The sequence below is a fragment of the Dasypus novemcinctus genome, chromosome 24 (assembly GCF_030445035.2).
Source record: "Dasypus novemcinctus isolate mDasNov1 chromosome 24, mDasNov1.1.hap2, whole genome shotgun sequence".
In the NCBI taxonomy this organism is placed as follows: Eukaryota; Metazoa; Chordata; class Mammalia; order Cingulata; family Dasypodidae; genus Dasypus; species Dasypus novemcinctus.
This window is the reverse complement of record NC_080696.1, coordinates 35,033,268-35,043,485: the sequence shown is the minus strand read 5'-3', so window position 1 is coordinate 35,043,485 and position 10,218 is coordinate 35,033,268. Positions and strand designations below refer to the sequence as shown.

The following is a 10,218-nucleotide window of genomic DNA, read 5'->3' as shown; positions in this document are numbered from 1 at the left end:
TAAGGTGCCCAGAGCTGGGCTGTGGATGGGTGCCCGGATAGGAAGAGAGTCAGGCAGCGTGTACAGCAGGCAGCACGTCCTGTGATGCCGGTCCCGGGTACGTGTGTGCCTCTGCTTCTTCACCTGGATCCTGGGGGCTTCAGCTGAGGGGGGCTTTCAGGCCTGACCTAATTCCTGCCCAGAAAAGACATGACCTAAGCAAAATCAGGTCCTGATTGCTGGTTTCTTGCCTGGAAGTTCCTTGTGCACTTGAGGTCACTGTCTAGGGAGATGTTCACATAATCGTTGAGCTGCTTCCTGGAATTCAATGACTCATCTTAGGCTCAATGGTCTTCTCCTTCTGCCAGGGTGGAGGATGCTTCCTCCATTAAATATTCACCAGAAGATGCATGGGAGATTCCCACAATAAACCTTATTGCTGTTCTGAACCGGGGGACTGTCATCCTTCCACAATGCCTTGTTAGTTGGGACAACACTAGGAGAAGATAGTGGAAGGTCTGGAAGCAGTGACAGATGTTCAGCAGGGTAGGGAATGGGTGCATCATCCCTGTTTTGTTCCCCTTTGGGATTAGACTTCTTATCTTCATTTATAATCTCAACTTCCTCACTTCCTTTCCTTTTCTCCTTAAAATTATGCTTCTTCCTCCAAAAAAGTGACTCTTATCCAGGGCATTGAAAATCTCTTTATTTAAAACTCATTTCTCTAGGCCTATCTTTCTCAAGCATTTCAGAACTGACCACTTGGAACCAGTCTGTCCTTCTTCCAATACTTTTTCCATGCTATCTTTATCATCCCCTTGCTTAGGGAACAAGCCAGTAAAGGCTGGATTCAAGGAAGCAAAAGAGCAGTGGTCGGTGACATGTATTCATCATCTTACTGGACGTCTCCCTTGGTGTCTCCTGGGTACCTCCACACAGAGTGGCCACAGCTAAAGGTGTTAGAATCCACTCTTCCTTCCACATTCCTAATTACCCTGGGGCTCCCCAACCTGTGATGTGGACGGGAGCCACCCACATCCACATGTTCTGGTTCTGCCTCCTGACCACCCCTCAAATTTGCTTTTTCTCTCCTTGTATGGTAACTGGCATTTTCATTTTTGCCTAGATCATGGCATCTACTGCCAACCCCCAGGTCCACACTTCCAAGGGCAAAGCAGCAATCATTCTGTAATTGGCACACAAGGGAAGAGTTTGTCCTGCTTAAGATCTTTAAGATCTTCAATGTAATCCTAAGGCCATAACCTCCCAGGCTAAGGCTCTTCTAAATTTATTAGGCCCAACATAATGATGACACATAGCAAGCCTCCCAGTGCAGAGAAAAGTGAGTTTATTTGATGAGGAACATGGAATGGAGCACATGATTGGTTGGCAAGGTGGAGGACCAGGTCTCTCGAAGAAAAGGCATCATTGGTCCCAACATTGTGGCCATTTTACTCTCAGGACACGAGTTACCTTTTGTGGGCCGTGGGAAGCGGGGCAAGGAGTCAGATGAGCAGCTGAAAATGGTCCTGTTGGGAGAGGACCTCAGTCAGAATGGACACTCATGTATTTATTTTGGCCTCCAGATAGAGGGAAGGAGACAGAGACCCTAGTGCTAGAGGTCTTGCCTCAGCCACAGGGTAGGCCATGTGTGTATCCGTGTGTCCATGTGAAATGGAGTGTAGTGAGTTTGCATGTGTGTGAACACGTGTGAGTGTGCGGGTGAGACAGTGTGTGCATCTGTGTGTCTGAGTGACCAAGTGTTGGACTGGGCATTTAATTGTGTGCCTCTGTGTGTATCCATGGCCATGTGTGTTTGTATCGTGGCTGTGTTGCTGTGCCACCTCCCTCTCTCTAGTTGGCTGTCACTGTGCCATGTCCCCTACTGCCTCCTCCTCATAACTCCTGGGGACCATGGGGTGGGGCAGAATCATCGGGTCTGTTCAACAGAACTCACCAGCTTGGTTGAGGCTGGGACCCTTGATGGAAGGCTTAGACCTTGATGACAATTTGAATTCCTCTGAGCAGCACGTCTGGGGAAAAAAAACAAACAGTTCAGAGTGGTGGTCTTAGTGCAAAGCAGTGCAGGAGTACCCCACATTCCCACTAGGGCGGGGCCAGGAGGTATATGTTCTGTAGATCCAAGCGAGTGCAGCCACCTACCACCAACCAGCTCAGCTGTTCTCAGCGCTGGGGCCATTTTGGGGGAGAGGTTCTATACCTCAAAATCATCTGGATAGTTCACGGTGAAAAACTAAAGTAGGGCAGAGTTGAGGCCAGAGGGATGTGGCTTTCCTTCAGTTTGCAGGGACAAAGTTCCCTGGGGAAGTGATTGTTTCTGCAGAGGGGTAGGTAGGGAGGGTTTGGGAGCTGGTACTTACTGACAATATCATGCACAAAGGTGACATTCAGGTTGCTGAGAATGCCATTTACCAGAGGGCATACCTGACCCAGAGACAAAGCAGACAGGGATGTTAAGCACAGGCACCTGTAGGGAGACCTGAGAGCAACAGCATCCCAAAGGGGATTCTGTGGGGGAGATTTTCTATGAATTTCCTGTGGCTAGAAGTGTTTCATTCTAAGCATTCCCACAGATCACAACTCCAGATTAGGCACAAAAGAAACTAAAGCTCTGAGGGAGTTGCAAAGTGCCCCAAATCACACAACATACCCAGTGTTCACTCTGTGATACTACATGTGTTTCTAAATAGGGTGAACTTCTCTGGGGGGGGGGGGTAAATTATTTTTATAGTTATAGGGGCCACCTAAGCATAAGCTTGATGACTGCTTGTCTGTGGCCATATAGGCTGGACAAGGAGCTTCTTTGGGCAGGTGCCAATTTCAGCTGCCATGTGGAAAAGTGCAGAACCTCTTCCAGAGCAGGAACCAATGAATGCATTTTGAAGGATGGAAAGAAGAAACATGGACCAATTGGTCAATGAACAGATTGATGGATGGAATTTACTGATCAAACTGAAGGGCTCAGATTAGCTCACCTCAGGGTCTCTTTCAACCTACAAAGCTCTAAGAGTCAAGGATTGGGCGACTTCCATTTGTGCCCACTTACCATGCCCTGTATCAGTTGAGGAAAGACTTGAGTCAAGATGCCGGTGACGGCGTCAATAAGATTTTGAACGATGGGAACAAGTCTGAAAGAGAAAAGCCATAGTAGATGTGGCACCTGCAGAGGCCCAGGGTTGAGATGGATAAGTCCTCAGAGGGGCCAATCTGCCCACATCAATCTCCGCCCTAAGTAACAGGAACTGGACCTTGTCCATCACACCCACGTGCAGGTGAACACAAAGAGGACTCTTCAAGGGGCAATTATGCCCTATGCAGCTATTCACACAGTAGATATGTGTTCACCAAATGCACAGATCCATAGCACAGTAGGTTTTCAATATAAGGCTTTGTAGAATCCATACATGAATGAAAATTGCTTAGTACATGGTTATCATGAAGATTCAGCAAGATAACACATGTGAAGTATATGCTTTGCATGATCAGTAAATGTTAGCCATGATGAGGATGACTCTTGCATATTCTACATGATTCAGTCTCCCTGTGTGACAGGCACTATTGTAACATGAAGCAAACTAGTTAGTATTACATAGTCATTTTACCTTTTACTGAGACAAAGCACATTTACATCTATGATCTTGGTGAATTCTATTGATATTTTACTTCCATATTATAGAAAAGTAAGTCGAGACCCAGAGCTGGGGATCAGCATTGAAGTTCACTCAGGAAGGCCTCTTTATTTTCCTACTCCCCTCTGAGATTCGAGGTTGACATCCAGATCTCTTTTTGCCCAATGCAGTATAAATTTGGATGGCCTGACCTAAGAAGGAATAAATGACTATTACCATCAATCTGCCCATCCATTCACCCCTTTATCTATATGCCCATCTAACCTTCCATCCATAGAAACATCTAATCATCCAGCCAGCCAAACAGCCAGCCAGCCAGTCCTCCCTCCATTCTCCCATCCATCCATCTTACCATCCTTCCATCATCCCATTCACCCATCCTCCCATTCTTTCATCTTTCCACCCATCCATCCATCATTCCACCCTGTTTACTTTGGACAGGAGAAGCCATCCATTCCAGCCTCACCCATCAAGCAGGGAGATTTCCAGACTGCCAGGTGATTGAGTACAGTCACTGAGGACCAAGTGGCTCCCCTGCTCATCTTGCACAACTGAGAGTTCTGCAGTGATGTTCAGCTTTACAGCCAGCTCCAATAGACTTCCCAACAGGGACCTGCAAAGGAGATGGTTCTGTTGGCATCTGGCCCCACAACACTCCAAGGAAGAAGGATATTTTCCCCACAACAAAAATGCCAGCCTCACTTCACTCCATTTTGCCCACAGCTCTCTTATTTCCCAGTAGGGGAAACCAATGCTGAAATAGGTCAAGTGAGTCTCCCAAGTAATTCAACATAACAGTAAATTTGGAAGTTCAGGTATGTAGATTCCAGCTCTGTCTTTTGGGCTACCCATGACCATAAGGTTGTCCCATGGAAAGCCATCCTCCCATACCCATTGGGGGACCACTCACATCTTCACAGTGAGGATCAGGCCCAGAGGAATGTTGACATAGAGACGGTGACCATCGGGACTCTGAACAAGGCCAAGTTCGAACAGCGGGACATCAGTAACCTTCAAACTGTCCAGGGAGAAACATAAGGTTTTTCAGCTCCCAACCCCCCTAAGGACAGAAACCACCTTTAACCCAGCATCTCCCATGAGGAAAGTCTGAAGCAAAAGCTACATGGGTTCTGAATCGCATGTCAGTCTTTCCCAGCCTCTGTACTTGGGCAGATTCTGATACAGACATGGCCTTCCCCTCCTTACAAGTCCATGAAGTATTTCAGGGACCTTATCTGGCTTATATTTCTGTTTTGCATGCCTAACTTATGAAAAAACCTTAAAAAGAAATGGGTTACTCCATATTTGTTGAATTTGTAGATTGATGGGAGGGTGAGTAGACTGATGTATGAGTGGATGCAAGAAAGAATAAGTGGTGAGATGGAAGGAAGGTTTGGAAAGTGGTTGAGTGGACAATTATGGGCAATAGGAGTAAAAGTTTTAGTAGGTGTGACTCATCCTGCCATGATCTTCAGTGGTAGTTAACAATGTTTATTATGGGATTCAGGGGAGGGATGTTAGGGAGAATAAAGAAAGGATGGAACTGCATCTCTTCTCAGAGCCAGTCACTGTTTAGGTGATTTTCATTTTCCAATCCTCCCAAAAGAATTTATCAAGCGTTCTCATTATGGATTCCTGCTTAGAGAGCTCTTGGGCATCTCATGTGAACCATCATATGCCCATTCCATGGACATCACGTTGTTCTTAGTCATACTGCCAAGATAATCGTGAAGGGCAACTTACACGTCATTGCTGACATTAAGGTGACCTCTCTTTGAAGAGATTCCACTGGTGGGGAGAACAACATTACTGTGGCATAGTAGAAAGAACCTTGGCTTTGAACTTAGGTAGATTAGAATACAGTTCCTGGCTCTGTATCACTCTAGTTGTGTGAGCACTGGCACCCTTCTCGACCTCAGTTTTTCCATCTGTAACCTGGGGATTAAACTCTAAGGTTGTCATGAGGATTAGTACATCCTGGGGACCCCGGATGTACTTCAGAACTGGGGACAATGACTGGTACAAGAGGGTTGGTGGGCCCCCCCCCAGATCATGAGAAGCTTTTCAAGACCAAGTCCTGGCCCTGTGTTCAGGCTGCTCCTCTTTCTCACCAGGGCCCTGTCTCCAACTGGTGTTCCCTGTTGGGTTCCAAGACCCTATTTCAGGGCAACTCACTCAATGAGGCCGTTCGGAATGGAGGTCACATCCCTAAGCAGGCCCCCAAGTAGTCCAGTCGAAGTGCCTCCTTGAGCTTTCAGGATGTCCAGGAGTGGAAGGCTTTTGAGAATACCCAACAGATTCCCAGAGAGCAAGCCATTGCTGAGAGCTGGAAATGGAATGAAGGGTCCCCGGGGACAGAGTTGATGATTCCAGGTCCTCCATCTCTAGCCCTCACTCATCCCTGTCCTCCCACCACTTGACTGTTACCCCTGCACTCCTGCCCACCCCTGTGATACTGGAAAGAGGTCAGACTCTGACTTACCACTTTTCAAACCTCCAGCAAGATCTGAGGGGACGTTGGGCAAAGCCGGGGTTGCATCCATGGATGGAGCCTGGCCCTTGGGCATATTTTTTTGGGACAGATCTTCTGTGGTTGGATCCTGGATGGGGAGCAGAAGCCCGGGGAGCAAAGCCAAGCCTGCCATGCCATCAAGCATGGCTGTGGTCTGGGCCAGCAGCCCGCAGAAGACAACGAGGTCTTCAGCTTGAAACATCTCTCTCAGTATCTGTGGTGAGAACGATGGGTTTCATATGGTACAGTTTGAAAGAGGATTCTATAGACCGACTGCCCCTGCTGGGATGGGGTGGTCTCTCATTTGTCTGCTCCCTAGAACACCAGGCAATGAATAGTAACAGCCGCTGAGATAAAGTATTTCTCTGCCAGGCTGAGTGCTTTCCACTCGGTAACTGACTTAATCTTTGTCACAACCCTCACAGCTGTAACCACCATCTCCTCCAGGCCTGTGTCAGGGAACACCTGGGGCCATTGAAAGCCTTCATTGCATATGGGAACCAGGGGACCAGAGAGGAGTAGTGATTTTTCCCAAGGTCACACAGCAAATCACTGGCAGGTCTCCTAACACTCCCCTCTCCCCACATGCAAACGGCCACTCATACACATTGTCTTTTTAGGCCTTTCTCCTCTCTCTCAAGCTGACCTGGATGAACTTCTTGGGCAGCCTCTGAGATTGGGCTATCTTTGCTCCAGCCCTTTCCTAGATATGGTTAATCTTCTCACAGGCTGATTTGGTAGCCAGCAAAGATGTTAGAAACCAGAGCTGATCCCTATACTTTGGAGATGACTGGCTGGTTTGGGCAAAATTCCACCAATTCATCGATTCAGCCAGAGCTCCATCATTGTTGTGGTCAGTTGGGATCAAGAGGTCTTTTTGGTCCAAAGAACCAGTTGGGGCCCCTCTGGGGAGGTAAGTTTTCATCGGGGGCTCTGCATCTCTTTTGGGCAGCAGACTTTAAGAATCCAATGGAAGCTAAGGGCCCTAATCCTGGAAAAATGCATCCTAATATACAAAGTTGGGTGGATAATTTAGAAGCTTCTTGAATGCTCTGAAACTTCATTGGCAACCTCAGTTTAAGACTCTTGCCTTTGAGATTTTGATTCAGGATATGAATAGCACTCCATGAGAGAGTTCTATCCTCAAAAATTTAGACATTTACCCTTGCAGCCACGTGTTTCCTATTGCCATGAAATTGCCTGCTGTAGAACATTTCTACGTCAATGTGATCAGTCTCCTGGGAAAGCAGAGTCAATGGCTATCCTGCACCTCCAAATGCCAAAAGGAAATCTAGCTTCCTGGAAAGGCCCCCAGTGAGGGACCCTATGTGTAGTCTGCTGGGACCCATCTGACGGCCAGGAGCCCTGGCATCCCTGCCACCCAGGGTAGAGAGGGGAGAGGAACAGGCAGGGCTCACCTGGACTTCGGAGAGGTCTCGCAGCTGTCTTGGTCGCCTCTTCCCTCTCCTGCTGTGTTGGCCTAAGAGGCAGCCTCTTTTATAGGGTAGGGATCAGGAAATGTTTAATCAGATGATGGCTTTCTAGATCATTCAAAAGTCTACAGTCTGGTGGTGCTTTTCAGGGCTCTCCAAAGTAAATAATTGCCAATCGCATTAGCAGATTGCCTGGCTAGGCCACTTGGTTGACAAATTAAACAGAGAAAAATTTAAGATGAGGATGTTACTCAAGACTTCATGGCTTTATGAACAGGGACCCATGCTCTGAGGTGGCCTGGAAGATGGTGTTTGGAACAGCAGGGAGGCAGGCAGCAGCCCCGGCAGGACCCTCTGTCTCCAATCTGGACCCTTTCCCATTCCTGGCCTAGTTCTTTCCTTTGACCCGAGGACTCTTGCTCACAGTGTCAAAAAGAGTAAAACTGAATCTGACTTCCTTACATCTGGGATGTCCCTCAATTCCAGGGCAGGGGTCTTGTGTTTTCTAAGCCCCTGTTGCAGGACAGTCACACGCCAGGGGCTATACGTCCTCCCAACAACCCTGGGAGGCTTCCCTGCTCCTCATTTACAGGGGAGGAAACTGAGACTTGTCTAAAGATGCAGAGATTTGGCTGAGCCAGAACTCAAGTCATTAGCTAGTAATGATGTCTAAAGCAAGGTGGACAGCGAGAGTTTGCTGAGCTCTCCCAATGTTGTCAACACAGCATTTCACAGATGCTCATGACACCCTGGGAGGAGGGGATGAGCATTCCCTCTTGCAAGGGGGAAACTGAGCTCAAAGGGTGAGAGGAGCTGGAGTGGAGCCTACGCATTCCTCCTCCAGTCCTTTCTCTTCGTCACTGTGCTGAGAGAAGAAGACGCTTCCTCACACACCCAACATTTGCTTTCTCTTGTTGGTGAATTTTGTGCTCTCAAGCGTCCCGTGTGCCTATCCTGGAGAATTCTTCCCAGGGTCCCAGGCAGGCCAGAGGGCCCTTCCTTCTTTTTTTTTTTTTTGTTTAAAGATTTAATTTTTTATTTCTCTCTCCTTCCCTCCCACCCCCTTCCCCGGTTGTCTGTTCTCTGTGTCTATTTGCTGCGTCTTCTTTGTCTGCTTCTGTTATTGTCAGTGGCATGGGAATCTGTGTTTCTTTTTGTTGCGTCATCTGTGTCAGCTCTCCATGTGTGCAGCGCCATTCTTACGCAGGCACTTTCTTTGGCGCTGGGCGGCTCTCCTTACAGGGCGCACTCCTTGTGCATGGGGCTCCCCTACGTGGAGGACACAGCTGCGTGGCATAACACTCCTTCCGTGCATCAGCACTGCACATGGGCCAGCTCCACACAGGTCAAGGAGGCCCGGGGTTTGAACCACGGACCTCCCATGTGGTAGACGGACGCCCTAACCACTGGGCCAAGTCCGCCGCCTGAGGGCCCTTCCTTCTTGGTCTTTACCTTTACACTTTCTTCTCAATGAAGGAGAAGGCATCTATACCACCAGTTGGGTCTTTGGAATCTATTGTACAGATGAAAAAGCTAAGCTCAGAGGCCAAGGTCTTGGGCCAGAGAGAGGAGATCTCACTCTGCAAAATCTCATACTTTATAAGTAAAAAAGAGGGGAAGAGAAAATGCACATTTATTGAGCACCTACTTTGTGCCAGGTGCTTTCCATATTTGAACTTCACCTTTGTCAGGAGTGGTTGGTATTGTTGCCCCTTTACATGGAGACCAAGGTTCAGAGAAGGCTGACTACTTCCTAAGGACACACAGCAAGTAAGTGATGGAGTCAGAATTGACCCCGTGTCTGTCTGACTTTCCTGTATTCAGAGAGCCCTGCTGGAGCCATGCTGCCTTCCCCTCATGTAGGAACTTGGCTGTGCCTGTGAGAGCCCAGCAGATGCCCCCAAGCCACTGGGAAGTGGCTCATTTGAACTCAATTACCCATTCAAGGTGTTCTGGACACTTCCCACATCCTGTATGTGGTCAGTCATCTGCAAATAAGGGGCCCTGCTTTTTGTTATCTTGGTAAAAACTCTTGTGGGTTGGGTCAAGTCACCACTACCCTTGTGGGAAACCAAAGTGGGTAACTCAAGGCACTGACTCAAGTCTGTGCAGCCAGCTAATACACAGCTTACATTCCCTGGCTTTAAGTCAGGAGTCTGTGTAAGTGACATGGCAAAAAGAGGATGCATGTGGAAGCAGAGAGCCCTGACTCAAATCCCATAGCCCTGGGCAAATCCCTCTGATCCTTTATTGGGGTATAATGTTTGGGTGGCAAGTAAGAATCTGTTTCTCAACATAGATGTTCTTAAAGTATTCTTTATTTATCTATGGTTTATTTTAATTCTATTTCAGATGTCATTTTATTGAGTAATGGAAAATTTCCCATTTTCCACGGAGTTTCCTTGCTGTTCCAGGGGTTTCATATGTGCCAGGGCATTCAAAGGGGGCTGCCTTGTGCACGTTGTTGATTGGAAACACTGAGACATGTACTTGTCCCAGGTCACCAAGACCCCAACCGTCCCTCCCGCCTGAAAGACCCCTTCAGATTTAGCATTTTCTTTCTACTCTGTTAGACAAAATGGTTCTATTGACGATTCCCTGGGCCTCCGCAGGACCATGGGGGCTTCACCAGCCCACCCCCCCA

At 48.0% G+C, this 10,218-nt stretch overlaps 1 protein-coding gene and 1 pseudogene across 1 annotated transcript; both read right to left on the bottom strand.

The window, feature by feature from the left end:
* The window catches only part of LOC101419731 (BPI fold-containing family A member 3-like), a 205,358-nt pseudogene that overhangs the window by 178,924 nt on the left and 16,216 nt on the right, over nt 1-10,218 (bottom strand).
* LOC101420170 (BPI fold-containing family A member 1-like) lies at nt 1,972-6,343 on the bottom strand. Its single transcript, XM_023587198.1, has 8 exons — nt 6,268-6,343; nt 6,112-6,195; nt 5,805-5,955; nt 4,540-4,647; nt 4,096-4,242; nt 3,047-3,128; nt 2,361-2,424; nt 1,972-2,012 (listed from the first exon to the last, which is right to left on the bottom strand). The coding sequence occupies exons 1-8, from the start codon at nt 6,341-6,343 to the stop codon at nt 1,972-1,974; spliced, it is 753 nt and encodes a 250-aa protein (XP_023442966.1).